The following is a 19,216-nucleotide window of genomic DNA, read 5'->3' on the forward strand; positions in this document are numbered from 1 at the left end:
AAAAAAAAGAGGTCGAACTAGGAATCAACGATTTTATTTCACGGTATGAACATGCTCCAGGGACACAATACTTATATGTACAGTGTAGGGATTTAAGTTTAAACATAAAGAATATTAAAATAAACAGTTGGCTAACCAATAAATAGGCAGACGAGTTATACAAACAGAGAAGCAGTTTTTCCTATGTACAGAACTGGCTAAGCAGAACTGCTGAGAGAGGTGAGAGCTCAGGGTGCAGACTGAGTTAGTTACTGAAAGGCACTAAGGACCATTTTCACTTCCCTTGAAGCCGAAGAAAGGTTCCATAACAAGTTAATTCTGAAATGATTCATTTACACAGCATTGAACAACGTACAGCCAGAGACACTCAATGCAATTTGCTGGAATGAGGGGAAGCTTCTGGTGACAAGATGCAAAAAAATGAACACACGACGTCTGTGTTACTGGTACGTGGCGTGCAGCGGCCTGCAATGAAGATGGCTCCATGGCCATGAACTCCAGCCCTCCCTCTTTAAGACTCAGTATAGGGACATTTGACAACTGCAGCCTGTCCAGAGCTGCACAGGGCCTGTACAGCAAACCTGCAAGCAGGGCTCTGTTTTGAAAGGAAGTTTCCAAAACTTCAGCAAAACAGCACGGTGAGAAGGTGAGCCGAGCTGACAGATCATCTCGAAGGAGATTGTGTTCTCCGTCAAAACAAAGGCCGCTGCGAAGAGCAGAAAGTTTGCTCTCCAAAACAAGCCCCTGTAACAGGAAGTCACAACCAATTTCTCCCAGCTCATTCTAAAGCTGAGCAATTATTTATTTGAAGTTTTTTCTCTGCCTCGAGGATCTTTTCAGTACGCCGAGCACTATCGTTTTCAGCAGAAAGAACGTGAACTCACTCAACCCAAGTATACCCCTCTGTAATTAGATTTTAAATGTTGTAAACGCAGAGTCAGGACACACAGCCCCATTTTTCATGCGTTGACTGTCTGCCAGGTGAAGAGTTCAATGGGCTTTTTTTAGAGTAGGGTTCAGGAGAAGCATTCTCAAAAGCAGATTGTTTAACAGAATGAAGCACTGCAAGCCATGAAGCAAAAGGAAGCAACATTCACCCTGGTTCTGAGAATGGACCTGTCTGCTCGGACCAGAACATCCCTGCCCGTTCCTAAGACAAAATGGCACTGGGGACGTTCTCAGTCTGTCTCAGCTCACACAAATGTGACAAGATATCCTTAGCTGAAGCACGTTCAAAATAAGGTCAGCTCTTCAGGAAGAAATCTAACCAGTTCAGATCGGACAAAAATCCTGATCTTTACGTCCTGTCAAATGCTGGACTAGAAAAAAATACCAGTGTTGGCATTTGCAGCTTGTATGAATTCGGGTGACAAAGCCAGGTCTCCTCACCTCTCCCTCCAAGAAGAGGACTACGTTCTCCTCCTGAGTCATGGTCCTGAGAAACACTTCAGAGAAAGCACAGGGGAAAGCTTAGAACTCATTTCAAATTGCTCTGAATGCATCTCCAGAGAAAATATGCTCTTGTGAGAGCAATTTTAACCCTCACACCTGGAGCTGTCACAGATTCACAAGGTGCATCCAGTTAAACATTGGGACAGTAAGAAAAGGCTAGCAGCTTCTAACTGCAGTAAATACTTCACAGGAGTGTTCTGGTAATTGCAGACACAGCTACTGTCAGGAACGAGGCGCCCAAGGAGATGTCCTGCTCCTTATGTCCAGCTTAAGTATTCATTTTTTTGTGTTATTAATCACAGCCTTTTTGTAATTCTAGCTAACACTACAATTATATGAAAACCATAACTAATGAACACCACACTGACATGGGAACTGCTAAGATACCTGCAACTGCTACGCTCCAGCATGAGTTAATACAGCACACAGCCCAAAGGAGATGCACCTTTTTGTGACACAAAAGGAATGTATTGCAGTGTTAAGTACCTATTAGCAGCACAAATATCAAAGAAAAAGAGCAGCCAGCACCAATGGTTAGCAGCAGAACCAGATTTCTTTCCCTCAAAGCATTGCCAGATAGGAGATGGAGCACACAGACACAAGCAGCATCAGCTATTTCAGGGGATGTTACTATACTGGGAAAACCGGGCACTTCATGCCTATTGTAACACAGGAGAAATTCATCCTCAGTTGTGGCCAGGAGTGAGACAAATGGAGCCATAGTGTTCAGTCCCTCCAGCATTAAAGCCTTCCCCTTAAACAGCCTGTGCTGCCCAGATCACAACAAAACAATTCACATCAATTAGAACAACCTCCAGCTCAGAAGCAGAAAAAGCAGCCAAAGCAACGCTGCAACGCAGCCTGAAGAGGAGGAAAAAAGTTCTCTTATCTGTGCATCAGACCTCACTCTCCACGCTGCCAGCAGATCACACAAATAGACAAAAATCAAAGCATTACTTAGACTACTAGTGTTGCGCTCGAACAGAGCATGGTCCCTTCCCACAAACCTCAGACTTATGTAGTTCTAAGTTCTCCTCTACCCAACTACATTTTGTACAGGAAGACTGCGAACGAAGAGAAGAGAGCTGTGCGTCGAATACACAGCATGAGCAGCTGAATAACTACAGTGAAATATTTAAAGGAAAGGGTTTGATGCTCTTAACTCAAAGGTTTGCAGCAACCGCATTCAAACAGATCAGTGCAACAGAAGACAACAGTGAAAGCTGCCAGTTATGTGCAAAGCAGGACACGGATTTACCAGCATTAAGTTTTAGGATTTCATCAACCCATTTTGAGCTATTACGTCTAGTACTTGAACACATCTACAATCCTTATTTTCCTATACATTTCAAGGAGGATTACCAACAATAGTTCCCTGCACAACACATTGTTTAACACATGGAATTCCACAACCATAAAATATACCGGTTTAATATTATGTTAATATAACATACAGTATACAGGCGACTAAGGAAAAATACATATATTCTTTTAATTCAAGCTCCATACCAGCAAGGCATGGATGTTATAGCCACTTCAAACCGTGCCATCTCAAATTCCATATTCTGGCCAAACCTTTCACACTCACTGATTTTTACGGCAATTCTGAACACGTCACACCTACTGCAGCAGAGAGTCAATGACAGCGCCTGGCTTGGCAGAACGTTTTCTGTTTGGAGAGCAGAAAGGAAAAGAAAAAAAAAAAAATAATACCACACACATCATTATACTGTCCAGGAAAGACAGGGACCAGCCACTTTTCAGGTCAAAGCTATACATGGTTAAGTTTTTCACCAAGCATCAGGAACACCCATGCTGAAATCTTCCCCAGCACAAATTACTTTCCAGTAATAGAAGTATATGTGCTGTCACAGTGTGTCACTTGTTAAGCTGAACCAGCAATCAGTGACAAAAACAAGCAGTCGGAAGAGGGAGAATGTGAAATCTGGAAATCAACCCCCCCCCCCCCCCCAGACAAGTCTTTCTGGACAATATTTTACCGCAGTGAAAGATTTCAGCCTGGTTCTACCACACTTGGCATCAGTAACCCTTCTATCATGCAGAATTTTAGCATTTTGTCTTAGCCATAAGTCTTCAAACATTTGTCTCTTGTTTGCAGGCACAAGCGTAAGCCTTCCCCTGGGAAAACTCCCCATTACATATAGATACTCCAAAGTTCTTCACCTTCTACCAGTCTTGGGCCTGGATCTTCCCTTTGAAGTCCTCGGCCTCTCTAGCTTCATCAGAGATTGCCTCAAGCTTTCTTCAGTGTAAGCTAAGTAAACATGGGAAAGGTCCACCTCAAAGGGCTAGAGGAAAACAACAAAATATCACAACTATTTAGTACATTGATCAGCTGCCCTTTTGTAACACCAGAAAGACTTCAAACAAGCAAACTGAAGTTGGACAGTTTTCCCATGAATACAAAGTGGTGGACACGGAAAGCAGAACTTAGACCTACACAGTTCAATACAAGCTTATTAAGAGTTACTCACATCTTTTTCTTTCTTGTCCAGGACAGGAGTCTGCTTCCTCATATTGTTTCCTGTATATGCAACACATTTCTTAAAGAAAGAAAGGTCCATTAGTGGAACGTAGTCAGTTTTACTGTGCACTGTACATCTTTATCAATTTATTTCTGGGCTCAATTAAATTCCTCAGAAGCTTATGCTAACATTAGCTTGCATGTAAACTAGCTTACCAGCTGCCATTCTCCAATGTCTTCATTCCAGTGAACATAGTTCTCGATCATTTCCTAGAAAGAAGTGAAGTTGTTGTTACAGATTTGCACAACCTACACTCCAGATGTGTTTCCCAAAACATGCATCCCAAAAGCCTGAACAAGTTGCATAAGAACAGCCTTGACCACTCCACGGTCTTCTCAATCAGACAGCCATACCACATTCAAAACCCCTATTTTATAATCTGAAGACTACAGAAAACATCACTCCCAAGCTGCACACAATGAAGTTCCCACTAAAGCACGGATTTACCATCATGTCAGTGCAATCATAATAGCAGCAAGAACATTCTACATGTGTGCTACAACTTAACAGACAAGTCTCAGTCAGTTGCCTGTCAATGCCTCAGGAAGCCAAATCATTCCATTTGTTGGTGGACTAATTAATGCTGGAGGGCTAACTGTATACAACTGTATCAAAGGCTTCGGCTCTTCGTCTGTACCTGGTAGTCCTGAGGAATGAAGTTGTCTATGATAAGCATCTGAAGACGAAGTTCCCTGCTCAGCTGCCGAATATTCTCCAGTAAGCCTTCAATCTCTCTCTGATGCTCTTGTTGCAGATCTGCCATCTGTGGGCAAAGTATAATAGAGGTCAGAGCTAGAATAAGACAAGATAACTTAAAAGAATTGTCTTCTGCCTGCATGTTTTTGGTCAACGAAAGCAAACGCTAGTTAGAAGTACTAGAATATTATCTCAAAAATAAACCCTCCAAAACATTCTAGCTCAGAGATGGCTGAAAACAGTATTAAGTCCTTGGTCTCAGAAAAGATGAAATTGCCCTTCTGTGAGTCCAAGCCTTGCACCAACTAAGAGCAGGCAGAGTGTGCAAACAACTTATCTCTGGCAAGATCCCTAGGAGAACCTTAGATCCCAAAGACAAAATGTGATTTTCATGAATCAGGGAGCCTAGATACAAGTGACAAACTGATTGAGCGTGACTGAGACAGAATAAGAGCAACATGCACAAAGGGCAGGGAGCTAAGAGCAGATGCGGATTTGAGCAGCTGCAAAGCAGGAGACTGGACTGCCAAACTACTTTTCTTTTGTTCAGAAACAACCAGTGGCTTTCCCTGAGGAAAAGCTCTACAGTGTACCCCTATGCAGCACTGACATGAGGCTTAGTTTGCTCTTTAGAATTGCACGGGCCCAGCAGACAGCACACAAGTATTTCTAAACCTGTAGCACTCAAACCAGAGTGACAAAGTTAATGGCTTGCTCCTTTACCTACGGTTGCTCCATTACAAGCTGAGCACTTCGGAACACTGACCTCTGATTTTGCAGCCATAAGCATGGTCCAAACTTTCTTCAGTTTTTTTGTTTTCCCCTGTGCTTCTTCTTGGAGGCTGGTATACTTCTCCTCAATGTCCAAGCGTTCTTGCTGTATGCAACATTTAACAGATATCCACACATTAATATAATCAAAGAAAATATTTGCAACAGTATGAACAGAAAGGGAAGCTACTTGGACAAAACAAAGCATTTGCCAAGGGCACAGACACCTGGCTTAGCCAGGCTGGCTGACACCCACAGTGATTACACTGTCCTGCAGGTGAGCACTGGTTACACATGCCTCCAAAATGTTTGATTTCTGCTGTGCTTCAGAGCAGAGCCATATTTCAACCACATGAAGAGGCAAAGACAAGTAACACAGTGTCCTACCATTTCCAGATGCTGGAAGTATAACCCACCTCCTTCTCCTCAAGTTCCTTGCGAAGCTGCTCTGCCCTCCTCCTTCGCTCTTCCAGCTCCATATTTGATTCTTCAAGAAGCTTCTCTTGTTCTTCTGCTTTTGCCAGCAAGTCCACTCCTCCTACAATCACCTTCTTCTCCAGTGCAGACAGTTTCTCCAGCAGGGACTGGTGCTCTTGTCTAGAGAGAGAGAGACAGGTAAAGTAGAGAACTTCCTGTCTTACATTGCTCAGAAGGCAGCCAGGTTCAGCTCAGTTTTTACAGCCCAGACAGCATTCACAGGGCTTGAAAAACTTGCCTAACTGCCAAGGGTTTAAAGTAGGGGTGAGGCAGTGCACAGGGATTTCCTTAACTCCAGCTCCCATCACTTTCATGCAAACAAAACCAACTCAGCAAACAAGTCTCTCCTGCTGCAGTTTCCCTCTGTCAGGGGCTGCCAGGTGCCAGTGGTGTTACCAGGCTACCCAGGGAGCCCCCTCTCTCCCCAAGGGCGCAGCACAATGATGCTGGGATTCAGACAGACTGCAACAGGTTGTAGTGGAACAGAAGCAACTGAAATGAGGTCAAGACAGCACAGCCAAGAGGTAAGCCAGGAATGCCAGCAGCTGTTGAGCAGCCTCTGTTGAGGGAGAGACTGTCCTACCTGTAAAAGCCAGTGTGATCTCAGCAGCTTCTCAGCTCCAGCATGGAGAACACCTACACACAGTAGCATGCCCACAACACGGGCATGAGCCTTAAGAAACTCACTTTGCTATACAGCTACAGCCCATTGCAAACAATACACCAGTCCTGCTGCTCTTCACTGGTTTCTAGAGTTCAGAAGATTCATGTAAGTTTCTAGGCCATCTCAACTAGATAAGGCTAAGAGAAGAGTGGTAGAAGAATAAAGTTTGTTTTCACTACCTGCTCTAATCTGCAAGCACAGAGGAAGCTCCTCTTTCACTCTGATAACAGCAAGAGCTGATGTTGAGCTTACACAAAGTTTGACTAGCATCTCACCATGCATCTCCACATATTGATATCTGACTTGTAGATTAAGGGAGGAAAAACCCACAACACCACAAGAACTACTCAAAGCAGGGCACTCACTGAGCTTTAAGCAAATCTTTTTCTCTCTTCTCCAGTTCAGCTCTGGCTTTATTTCTTTCTTCTTCTTCCATATCAAGCTTAGTTTCAAGAGCTTTTCTCTCCTCTTCAATCTTCGCTTGCATCTCTACCATCTTATCAGGGGAAACTTTCTTTTTGCCTTTCAAAGAGTGGGGAAAAAAGTATTTCACAAAAATTGTACAGCCTCTGTATCACAGCATTTTTCCCCTCAAGTTCAAATTCAATAACTGCACTTAAACATTGAATTAATGTCAGAACTCATGGGTTCCAAGCTGAGCACGCCTCAGTCTTTAAAATCCTATTTTAATGCTGCTTATTTGCCTCTAGTTCTTACAATGAAGGAGTGCTATAGAACTAAGTACTAGAACATAAAAGCCTAACCAAAGTACATGAAGAATACTTGTGGAAAGGGAACACTGCCTAAAGAAAAGTTTGAGTTGGAAACTGGGATACTTTAATTATGTAGATTAGACCAACTGAAGGAAAACTGAAGATTGGAACCCAGCCTATACAAATTTCCCCAAATCCACACATCTCCCACCAGTTTTATGTCCCCCTTGGCTCATTACAAAATGGTGAATCCTTCACATTGTTTTGTTCTTCTCTGTACATGAGAGAATTACCCACAGAATCCAAATGCCCAGAAACTAACAGAAGCTATCTAGAATTAAGAGACTTTCAGACTGATGTAATGCATAATATGGTCAAAATGTGCTTGAAAACATTGCTGCACACTAAAAGGCTTCTCTCCCTCCAGTCTTCGTGGCATTCACTTCTGTTTATATTTATTTATAACCTCCAGCAGAGGCAAAGACACACTGGCACCTGTAAGCACGCATGCACACAAAAGCACTGCAAGGACTTCAGTGCTACAGCAGAAAGTATCTAGCAGACGGAGACCAAGACTTAGAAGCTAGATACTTAATACTTATTTCTGGATCTGCAGAGAAAATCCCTTACTAGTTAGTTTTTAGGTAACCCAAACTCAAAGCTTTATTTCCAGAAGCGTTATACAGAGATCATCATATAAAGAGGTGAACCACATAAAGGCTTCTTGCATGCTACTACACAGCCCTGTGTATTCTCAGTTTTAGAGAAGAGTGAACTACACTGAGTTGGAGGACCCTTTAACAAGCTCGACAATTGTATTTGGAGGAGCTGAAAAATCTGTTAGTGAAAAATCAAAATGACACCAACCTGCTTGATCTTGCATTAAGAGGAAGTAGAAAGCACATCGCAGAGAGGCAGCATATGCATAAAAAGGAGGAAATAAAATATATTATTGCTCGATCATTTGGAACAGAGTTTGTCAGCATCAGAACAAGCACTGATTTTACATGCATGTTTCTAGAGTAGAAAACAGAAAAATCATCACTAAGAAATAAAACCCCATTAGAGTGAATAGTAACAAATAGTGATCTTGTGCTAAAGCAAAGAATGTTTCTGTGATGTCCTTTGCACATCCAGGATAGTTTCAACTCACTCCTGCATTTCTTCTGCCCATCCAATGCAATGCAGAACTTAAGTGTAACATTACGAGCCTGCCGCAAAGATCATGCCCTAAGAAACAGATTGGAGATTTCTTCTTGATTAAGAGACCTAGCGTTTTTTCCCTTTCCTGAAGGCAGCCAATTCTCTTAAATTACCTGCAAAAATCTTAGCATACAGAAGACTTAAGTTTTAACCAAGTTTCCAAGCCAATTTTTGCAAGATAATGACAATTGCACATAAGGTATTAGTAGGTTAATTCGCAGTAACTGATGCTTCCATAGAGGTATAGAGCCAGTTTGGGTTATTTAAGCAAATGGAGTAAAAAAGCAGGACAAGGGAAAGATAATGAAAGACACCACATGCAAAAGGGCTACACATGAGGACAGTTAATTTCCCAAACCACACGGATGAACCACAAAAACTCAGCACAACTTCTGCAACGGAGCCACTGTCAGACTTGCAGGAGAGGATGGATCCATCCAGCACCACATCAGCAGTTTGCTATTAACTGTCCTCATCCAAATAAAAATATTCAGGTTTTGAGCAAGCTTTGAAAGAGCAAATTTGAAGCAAGCAGGTTTCCAAGTGTATCACCATTATCCACAGGTCATGCTTAGACTGTGAACCCTCTTAACTGTGACCACACTTCCTCTGAGCTGATGCTTTATACTGACACAACTACTGAAATTTATTTAGGTATAACTATACAGCAAGACTTCCCAGGTTCTCCACGTATATTAGTGTGGATTACATCTACACAGTACAACCACAGCACCTGGTAAAGCCCCTACAAGTCAAGGTCCAAAATTTGACTTTTTCTTTGATTAAAAGTTAGCACTGATTGTAGGTCTTTTAAAGGATCAGGTTCCTTTTTCTGATCAGGAGCAGACCAAAGGCTCCTCACTGCTAGGAATCAAGACCCCTTGTTCTTCTCAACTATGCCCTCCAGTGGCGACCAAAACTTAATGTCATGAGGCAGTCTGAAGAAAAAGCAGCAGCTACTGCCCAGGTTTTGCTTTGTTTCTTGAAGATCTGCCAAAATAACTCCACAGTGTTAAGAAGTTCTCCTTGCAAGTGTAAAACTAGTGCAGCTTAACTGCTGCCTGTTCGTTCATTCTCTCCAAAGTTAGTTCTAGGAAGGCAAAGTCCAATATAACATAGCCCCTTCCTAGAAGAAAGTTGCTCAGACTTTTTCCTGACATTTTCGAGGGATTGTTTAAAACACAGAAATTGCAAGCTTTCAACCTAATGTTTCTCAAACGTCTTTAAATCTTGTTAAAAAAGCCTACTAAATTGCTCTCCATTCTCATGTCTTGCTGACAACGTGCACATCGAACCACTATTTCAAGCATGAAAGCAGCAAAGGAAAGGCATGCTTTAGCCAGGTTGTAAGTTCAGGTTTATCTTCCAATAGACATAGCAGGGAAGAGTGCAGCACTGCAAAATGAAATGCACAGATCATGGAAAGGCCAAAGCTTAAAGGACTTAAGAGCTCCCACTCACTAGTGAAGGACTTATCCAGAGGTTTCTCTATGACAGAGCATGTGGAGTCTGAACTACTGCTGCTGCTACTGCCTGGAAAACAGAAATGAGTCCCACAGAAAAACCCAGAGAGGAAGAAACATGCAGATGGGAAGTTAGTCCTAAGGAAAAGAAACCCAGAAGAGCCAGCAAAATCGTTTTAAAAGGCACAAAGTTCTCATTAGGAAGCATTTGCTAGAATCCCTCCCAGACTCAGCTTGCAAAGCCATCACTTCCCAGCACAGAATGGCATGCTCAGAGAGACAGTTCCATTAAAACCCATCTTAACAAGCCTACAGCTTAAAATCACATGCCAAGGCTGCTTCCATTTCAAGCAATAGCACAGAAAAACAGATCACAGTGAAGGTGGCTGTGGATATCTGCAGTAACAGAAGATTCAGTGACCAGGAGTCCTTTCCGGTACGTGGCAATGCACACTTTTCTGTCTAGAAGAGAGAGTCAGCTTACACAGGGACAGTTCCTGTGCCAGCTCCTGCTGAGCACAACCTTACTCAGGGAACTGAACTTCCCAACAAGCTGCTCTAGTTAAGTGACAGCTATTTCCCCTCTGTTCTTTTCAAGGAGCATTTCAAAGATGGTTTTCTCTTGTGGTGGATTTGGGCAGAAATTGTTCCTCAGTGGATACAATGGTCAATCTTCCCGCTTCTAGAAAGTACCAGTAGGGAAAAATGAAGTAAAAATGTGTATTTCAAGTTAACACAAGGCTTGAAAGGTGTCCTTCATGACTCCGCTTGGACAGATATCAGAATGAAGGGGAATCTATTTAATGCAGGAATGCTGTTTAAACAGATGTGAGTGCTTTAGGACAAGAAGGCAGTTTGAATGTCAGCATTTACTGGACAAACTGGAAGCTGAAGTACAGCACAGGGCTTGACTTCCCTACTCCCCATGAGTAAACAAAGGTTCCAGGGGCGTAGCAGGTTCCCTAGAAGCCACAGTTCTCCAGGGTACACCACGACCAGGCCTAGACCACCATTCTAGGCCCAGCAGCATCCTCTGGGGCTTAGACACTACATGCTAGTTTATCACAGTGTAAGACAAAGTAGACTTTGCCATGAGATTTCTAGAGTGCTCCCAAACAAGAGATGCGTATCTCCCATCCAGCTTTTCAGCTAGCACACAGACACCCCCAAAGGTCAAGTTTTTCCTCTATCAGCATAAAATAGGACACCAGAATGAAGCCAGTTACTGAGCATCCATAGGACAGATGAATCCTTCGCCTAAACCACAGACAAAATCCCCCTCTAGCCATTCTCATGGCTATAAAAGAATACATCTGCCTACCACCGATTTTTGGTGTCTTCCTCCTCTCATCTCAGTGAGCAGGGGAAGTTCCACGATATGAGTCACAAGCCATACGCAGCCACCTTGCGGCAACCAGGGAACCACCACAGAAGAAGATGTTACCACAAGCACAACTACCCAAGTGGAAGCAGATACCACACAGGATCAGAGCTGTCCATCTACAGAGACAGCGTCAAACAGCTGTGTTTCTAGGAGAGGCATGATAATTGCAGCGGCAGGAGGGCAGCCCTACAACTCCACTTCTCCCTGCCTGGCTTTATAGTTCCTGACACTAGCTGCCGGGCAAAAGGAAATTGGTGGCACTGACAGGATCCTCTACTGCCTTACCCCGCCGTTTCTTCCGCTTCTCCCCATCTTCTCCAATCTCTGCATCATCGTCTTCATCCTCTTCTTCAGAAGAACTTGTCTCAGAACCTGATATCTCTTCTCCTAGAAAGAAAAAAATATGCTTTTTGATGCACTTTCTTTCATCGGAGCCTTCCAATAACATCAACCTGTTACTGTGACAGCAGCATTTACCTGAAGTCGGCAGTGTCTGATATCAGCTTATGAGTAGCCACAGAAGTCAATAACTTTTGAGGAGATAATTTTCCAAAGCTATTGCAAACTAAGGAAGATTATTAGAGGCCACATAATGCTGCCAAGTCAGCGTGTATAACACCCAGGTAAGTGTCCTGGTATCCTTGTAATGCTGAAGGGCGTGCTGCATAAGTTTTCTTAGAAGAAATTCACAATACCTTCACTTCCATCAGAGATAGAAAAGAAAATGAACAAAGCTATTTGTTCTACAGCTTAGAATCTACAAATTTAAGAAGTCACCCTCAGCACACTAGGTATGAAACAGTTATGTCTAGGCTCCAATCCCTGAAGAAGGCATTACTGAGTATTTCCTGCTTCTCCTTAATGGTGGAGATTCTAAGCAGTAAGCCTTAAGGGAGTTACTTCTAGAGCTATTTTGTGCTGTAGCACCTTTGGAGATGGATGTTCTACCAAGAGCACTGTTGAGGAAGAACTCTTCTGGAAAAAGCTTTGAGTGCTGGTGGATTAATCATTGTCACAAGCCCATAAAGTTCCAAAGCTTAAAGAAGCATCTCATTTCTTCTATGCACTAATTCAATAGTCAGCCTCAGTTCTAGCCACACAAATTCATTTCATTTTAGTCCTAAAATCGCATCCCTCCTCAAGCAAAGAAAACATTTAGCTTTTGTCATCATTCACTTTAAATCCCTACACCGCATCCAATCATACCCACACCCCTCCCATTCGCAGCACACTAAGTTCAGTCCAGAATCCATCACCTTACACTGGTGCCAAGTGCCACCTAGCGGGCAAAGCCAGACCCCTGCGCTGGGAGCACCCTGCTGGGCCATCAAGGCCAGAACAATGACTTGCAATCAGCTACTGAATTCGTGTGACATTTTCAAACAGAGAAGACTCTTCACACAAGCGGAACGAGCATCAGTCTGGAGAGAAATACTAAGTGGAAGGGGAGTCTCACCTTCTTCCAGTTTTTTCTTAAGCTCTTCAATTTCTTTTTGAAACTGACGGAGCAAAGCATCCTTGGGGTCTTCATTAATCCTGGCCTTGTTCTTAATGTTCTTGGCTCGGTTTGCGTATCTGAGAGTGCTGATGGTCTCATCGTAATTGTAGTCAGCTGGACCAATGTTTGCACACTAACACATGGAAGAATGAGTTAATGGAGGGTAAAGAATCAGAGTCCAGGACAAGTGATTTCACAGGCACCCAACCCTAGCTCCAACAATATCATACTGCCACCCTTTCCCAGGCTTTCCTGTTGCTTCTACAGAGATTGCTTCTGTCTACCTAAGCACAGCTTTTACTTGGTCTTACACATATGTGTATTTACACCTTGTTTAGATCCTTGTCTGGGCAGAGAAGAGACAGCAAAAGCATGTAAAAGCTTTACTCAACTGCAGTGCTCTGAAAAGAACAGGTAAATGGCAGGCTGCTCTCACAGCAAAGTCACTATGCTAACCCTGTAGGAACAGACATCAATAGCTGGAATTTATGAAAGCATCTCTGAGCTCACCATCATGGTTTTGGAGTTGCCCCCCAGGGAATCCTGAAGGAGTCGTGTCAGTTTGGAGTTACGGTAGGGCACGTGAGTGCTCTTGCCATCCACCAGTGCTGAGATGACATTTCCCAGTGTAGAAAGAGAGAGGTTGATCTTAGTAGCTTCCTTCAGTCGCTGCCCCGTTGCTCCAGTTTTTGCTTGTCTTTCAGAACCCTGGAAAGGGAACACAAAGCAAAAGGAATTGCAGCAAAACCTGCTATGTGATCTCCCTCCAAATAGCATAGCTACACCTAAGTATTGCTAATGGTCAAGTCACTAACCACCTCATTCATTATTAGAGGACCTAGCTATGTACTTTAGACATCATTAACGAAACAAGTCACGGGTCTCAGCTGGCTTTCAGCGCCAGCAAATTCTGAATTGCCTGAAGCAACACAACTGAGAAAAATAAGTTTTGTTCCTGTGAATGAAAATGTTATGAGAAACAAGTCAGCAGTTACAAGGCATCTCAGCTCCTGTCTTTTCTACCAGGAGGTCAAGGGAATAAATGACATTGCAATTGCTTTACAGGTAGTTTCATAGCACAACCTAAACACCTCATGTAAATAAAGTAACAGATAACAACAGGCATCCAGGGCTTTGAGTGTCCCCTTCCCTGCCTCTTCTCCAAGCAAAGGTACTCCAGAGTAAAGTTTGGGTTACAAAGCCTTTTTACCAGTACAACTACATTGGTTCAAAGTGAGCAACAGAGGGTGGGAACTTGCACAAGTGAGGAACTGCATGGTCACAACCCCCTAAAGTGGTTACATTAAAAAAAAAAACACAACAACTTTGCAAAGACCCAGTTCTGATATCCAGTGTGCTCTTTTCAGTGAAGTCTATATAATTAACAATTACTTCACAGGAAGAGGAGAGCCCTCTTACTGGTACAAAGTCATTTACACCAGAGGATCTTTCTGGTACACCTCTGATTTAAAGCCTTGAGTGAATACTTCACAGAAGACAATAGTCAGACACAAGTCTGGACTCCAAAGCCTTTAGCAGTGCTAACTGAGGAAGCATGCCCACCACGTTTTATGGCAGATGCTGCTGACTCTACTTACAGCAAGATCCACAAGGTGCAGTTTGCCCATGCGCACATGCATGTTTCCATCAACTCCCTTCTCACTGCACTCTATGGTGATCGTAAAGATGGCGTGTGAGCGAGAGCTGTGCTCATTCATGTTCGTGGCACCAACAGAACCTTTTAATTGAGAAAAAGATTAATGAATCACACTCCTGTAACATTCTTCATGCTCCCAAAGGAGATTTATTCCCAACTCTACATGCAGCCCGTTTTTTCAGAAGATGGAAGAGATGCTCAGACTCAGCAAACCGTGCTGGACACTGAAGTTGTAGCACACCTCCAGTCTAGACTAGAAGTGTTCCTGCCTTCATTAGCTCCAAGCTGACCACAGAGTCCCATTCCAAGAGTAGCACCAGTTCTCATTTGTTTCTTTTTAAAAACTACAAAAAAAAATCACTAGCCTAACACTTTCACAGCTGATCCCTGCAAACAGCTGCATTTTTTTTTTTTTTAATAAGAGCATGGCAATCCGTATGAACAGCAACAGTAAGTCCAAATTTTGGTTCATTAAAGGGCTTAACTAAGTCTTCCAGAAAGCATTAACAGCCTTCTATTCACAGCACAGGGCTAGTTTTTGCTCATCCAGATTAGAACAGTAGAGGGAAAGAACCATGACACACACACTAGTAGCCCTAACAACGCTGACTGCCTTCACTGCTCCCTCCACACTGGCTGACTGAGGCACAGCCTTCTTCACCTGTCCCTGCACAAAAGCCATTTGAGAGGGGACATCCCTTTTGCTCTGCTCAGTTGAATGAGCTCTCCAGCATTAGGTTCAGAAGCAAGATCTCTTAAAGTCTCAAAATCAGACCCTCGCTCTGTCTGAGGCAGCTGTCAATCTGCCCACTGTGAGACTACGTACGGTTCTTGTGGCCCAGAGTCATGATTCTGTCCATATCATCTGCATTGTTTACGACATAAGCTGAAAGGTCTTTGATATAAACTCCCACATCAGGTCTCTCTTTAACCTAAGAGAGAAACAGTTTAGAGAGAGCATTCTTAGAGCCCAGACAGCAATTTTCAGTGGCACTGTATCAGTACAGTGATTTACTCCCCCAGATTCTAGTTTGCACAGAAAACACCCCAGTACTCTGAAAGAATAGATGGGGAATCAGGACTCATGCAGGATAATACTTCACTGGTCTTCCCTAGTGGCAAACACAGATTTCAAATTTCAGTTGCTAACTGCTAGAAAGATTGCCAAGAGGCCTTTATGGTAGAACTGCACGGACAAAACTGACTCAGCAGAAAGTCAGTTTCTCACTGAACAACAGAACAAATCGAAAAGATTCACAGAAATCAGTGGTAATACCCAGCTGCTACTGTATCTTAAAGGAACAATGCACATGCTGAGGAGTCCAGTCCCAGTTCCCTTCAAGTGCTCCCCGGTCTTTAAAATAATATTGCTCAAGGATGTGGAACAAGCATCAGATCCAGAACAGCAGGCTCACCTCTAGTCTCTGTGACTGGTCTTTTCCTAGCAGGTCCCGCACTTCTTCATTGTAAATTTCCAGGTAAGACACACGAACTAAAAACCTGAAGGCAAACAGTTGAGAAGCTTTCTTAATAAGACAATTGTTAAAGTCCAGGAGACATGGAATGCAAAGAAGAAGCACCCATATATAAATACATTCCTGCCACCCCATCAAGAATGGCTTAAGTCATTGCTGAGGTCAGGCTTCTTCTGTAGATGGACAAACAAAAGACAGGAGCATAAGGAGAAGCTGTTTACCTCGTATCCCCCTCTGCTTTGGCAATGTGACCAAATATGTGGGCAAAGGAATTTGGAATGATGCCTCTAAGCTCAGGAACTGCTCTGACCCCTTCCATGGTAAAGGTTTTGCCTGTTCCAGTCTGCCCATATGCAAAAATGGTGCCTGAAGAATAAGAATATATTAATGAATGCCATGAAGTTGCTATAACTGCAATTTTACCTCATCAATTCTTAGCCTGATAGCACTAAACACATTCTTATGAGCTTGAAACTTTTCACCCTCTCCAGTATGCACTGTTCAGTGCTATGAGAAACAGAAATGCTGGACAACCACAGCAAAAATGTTCAAGCCACTGCTTTATCCAGTCTGCAAAATATTTAAGAAAAAGCTTGTTTTAGCTGTGTAGAGCAATTCAAGGTTTGAGTACCAGTATACTTCAGGCTCACACACAAATCATTAAAATTAGACTAATTAACAGCACTGTCAGTTAGAGGAAGATCATTATATACCAACCACAAAACCAACTACTGCTAGCACTTTAAGCCACAGCAGGAACATGAGGCTCCTACAGCACAGGCCACAGGACGAGTGTCCAGATCTGAACCTGCAAATGCAGCCATGATTTGGACTAGATAACCACTCCCCAAGGAAGCCAATGAGAAAGTTTACTGAGATTTCACTTCAGACATTCCAGAAACACACAGGATAATTAATTTTGTCCCCGTACAAATTAAGCTCAACTCAAATTAAGCCTTTGTTTTCGTTGTCAAGTCACTGGCATTACTGTTGGGAGAAAATGAATTTTAATCAGCTGAAGATGGGTGAGTTAGCACAAAAGCTTATTAGGTATTTTGCAAACCTTTAAAATCCTCTTAATCTGTTGCTTATAGCACAGATGAAAAGCAGTTATGGAAAGCAGTAATCTGTTACCTTGCTGGGATATCCTTTCCTTTACACGTTGTATTTACATGCATAACAAACACACAAACCACAGACATATTCTTCCCAGCTGCAGGAAGCAACCGATTATCTGCTGGGTAGGGCTGATGTGTGTAACTAGTCATCTTAGTTTATAACAGCAAGTTTTAGAGATGAAAATGCAGCACTTATATGCACAAGAAGAATATGCATACCTAGTTACTGCAGGACCATGGCAGCTGCTTGGTTACTGAAACTGTATAGTGAAGAGTCGCTGAGAATTCTGACAATGAAATAAAGCGTATATCTTTTGCAAACAGAAGATAGAGAATGAAAACATACACCTCACCAACCTCAGCCAAGACTTGTTCACTACTATCTCCCACTGTTAGTTATCTCAGCATGTACAACCATGGCGGGTGCTCAGTAAGGAGCACCTTCTGGTTGCTGTAGGTCAGAGGCCAGAACAGAAACAATAGAGAGATGTGGCCCTTATAAGGGAAGGCTCCCTGTTAGATCATCAGGGACATCAAAAACACAAGGAATACAGATGGGCTAATTGAAATAAATCAGCAATTTACCATTGTAGCCTTCCAAGACGGAGTCGATAATAGGTCTTGCAGTTAGGTTATAGACATCCAGCTGCTTGCTCTCCGGTCCAAAAACAGTGTCAAATGTGAATGTCTTGGGAGGTTCATTGGACGAGTCTGTTTTGTGGACTGTGATGGTTCCTCTCATCTCATCCACGTTGACTGCCATTTTGTACCCCGTCGCTTTCTCTCGCTCATTAAGGGGCCGGCACCGAACAACCACCTTGACATTATCGCAGCTCTCTGGCCTGTCCGGCTTCTCAGGCTTGTTGATCTGCAATTACGAGAAGGCAAAGCACTCACAGGCTGCAGCATTAAGCTTAAGCACACACGCTGTAGATGCACACTGCCCAGCAGGATCACAAAAGCCACACTTAGACCAGAACTGGTTTATAATTAAAGCTGCGGGAATGCTGTGCTCTTATTCAGTCAAAACAATCTTCTGTTTGCAAACGTGAAAACCAATTGAGTAAAACCTGAGAGCTTCATTCACCTGTGAATTTCTTCAGCAAGCAACTTTGTGCCTGCAAACAGCTTGCTGGAAGCACAGGCATTTGTGCCACTCTTAAATTCACGGAGCTTCTAGTATGAATAGAGAGCACAAGGAAGCAGCCTCAAACCTCACGGATGACATCAGCAGATAGCAGCAAGCATTGGCTGAAGGGAATTCAGACAAGCTTCGGTGCATTTGCTGAACGTTAATCACTTTGAAAACTCAAAGGTTGGCCCGCAGGACTTCACAGAGCCTTTCTCTCTCAGTTACAGACACAGATTTTGACCCCAAACTGACTGACAGCGCTTCCAGTGCTTCTCCTAGCAGAGGAGCTCCAAAAGCCACGGGATGCGGCGCAACCGGAGGCACCGCCCCACTGACTGATGCCACGGACGAGCACTCAGCTGCTTCTAAACCCACAGCTCGGGTGCCAGCAAGGAACAAACCGCTCCCCGAGCTCCACACCACCAGAGCCCCGAGGCCCTCGACACAGGCTCTGACAGACGCAGAGGGCCGCTGCTCCCACCCCGGCGGGGAAGGATCCCGCCCCACAGCGAGGACGGGACAGATGCCGCAGTGAGGCAGCACCGAGCACCGCGCCGTCATCCTCAGGCCCCGGGCCGGGCCCGCGCCGCCCCAGAGAACGCCACGGGCCGCAGCTCCTGTCAGTGAAAAACCGAGAATGCGGGAACCGGCTCACGGCGCCTCCAGCCGCCATCCCACTCCGAGCCCTCCCCGCAACCCCGTCCCCCAGCCCAGCCTTACTCACCGGCATGGCGGGGCCGTAGCGCGGACAGGGAGCGCCGCCGGTAACAGGGGCCGCGGCGCCGCACAACGGAACAATAACAGCACCGCGCCTGCGCCCGCCCCAAACCGCCCCGGGAGGCGGCCAATCCCCGCGCGCTGCGGAGGTCGCGCAGCCAATGGCTCGCGGGGAAAGGCGGGGCTCGGCCCGCCCCTCGCGGCCACGGGGACCGGGCCGCAGCCAATGGCGGGGGCGGAGAGAGGGAGG

The 19,216-nt window shown here is 44.1% G+C and overlaps 1 protein-coding gene across 2 annotated transcripts; it reads right to left on the bottom strand.

Annotated features, from left to right (window-relative positions):
* On the bottom strand, positions 19-19,097 carry KIF3A (kinesin family member 3A). Of its 2 annotated transcripts, XM_021410456.1 has the most exons (18): positions 18,974-19,097; positions 17,703-17,985; positions 16,221-16,365; positions 15,940-16,024; positions 15,351-15,456; positions 14,466-14,605; positions 13,378-13,575; positions 12,826-13,000; positions 11,655-11,756; positions 8,187-8,195; positions 6,972-7,128; positions 5,882-6,062; positions 5,461-5,571; positions 4,636-4,761; positions 4,154-4,207; positions 3,948-4,016; positions 3,637-3,761; positions 19-3,121 (listed from the first exon to the last, which is right to left on the bottom strand). In XM_021410456.1, exons 1-18 carry the CDS (start codon positions 18,977-18,979, stop codon positions 3,073-3,075), a joined length of 2,121 nt encoding a protein of 706 aa, XP_021266131.1. In that variant the 5' UTR covers positions 18,980-19,097; the 3' UTR covers positions 19-3,072. The 2 variants fall into 2 exon arrangements, with proteins under 2 accessions (XP_021266131.1, XP_021266132.1); XM_021410457.1 differs by lacking the exon at positions 8,187-8,195.

The sequence above is a fragment of the Numida meleagris genome, chromosome 12 (assembly GCF_002078875.1).
Source record: "Numida meleagris isolate 19003 breed g44 Domestic line chromosome 12, NumMel1.0, whole genome shotgun sequence".
Classification (NCBI taxonomy): domain Eukaryota; kingdom Metazoa; phylum Chordata; class Aves; order Galliformes; family Numididae; genus Numida; species Numida meleagris.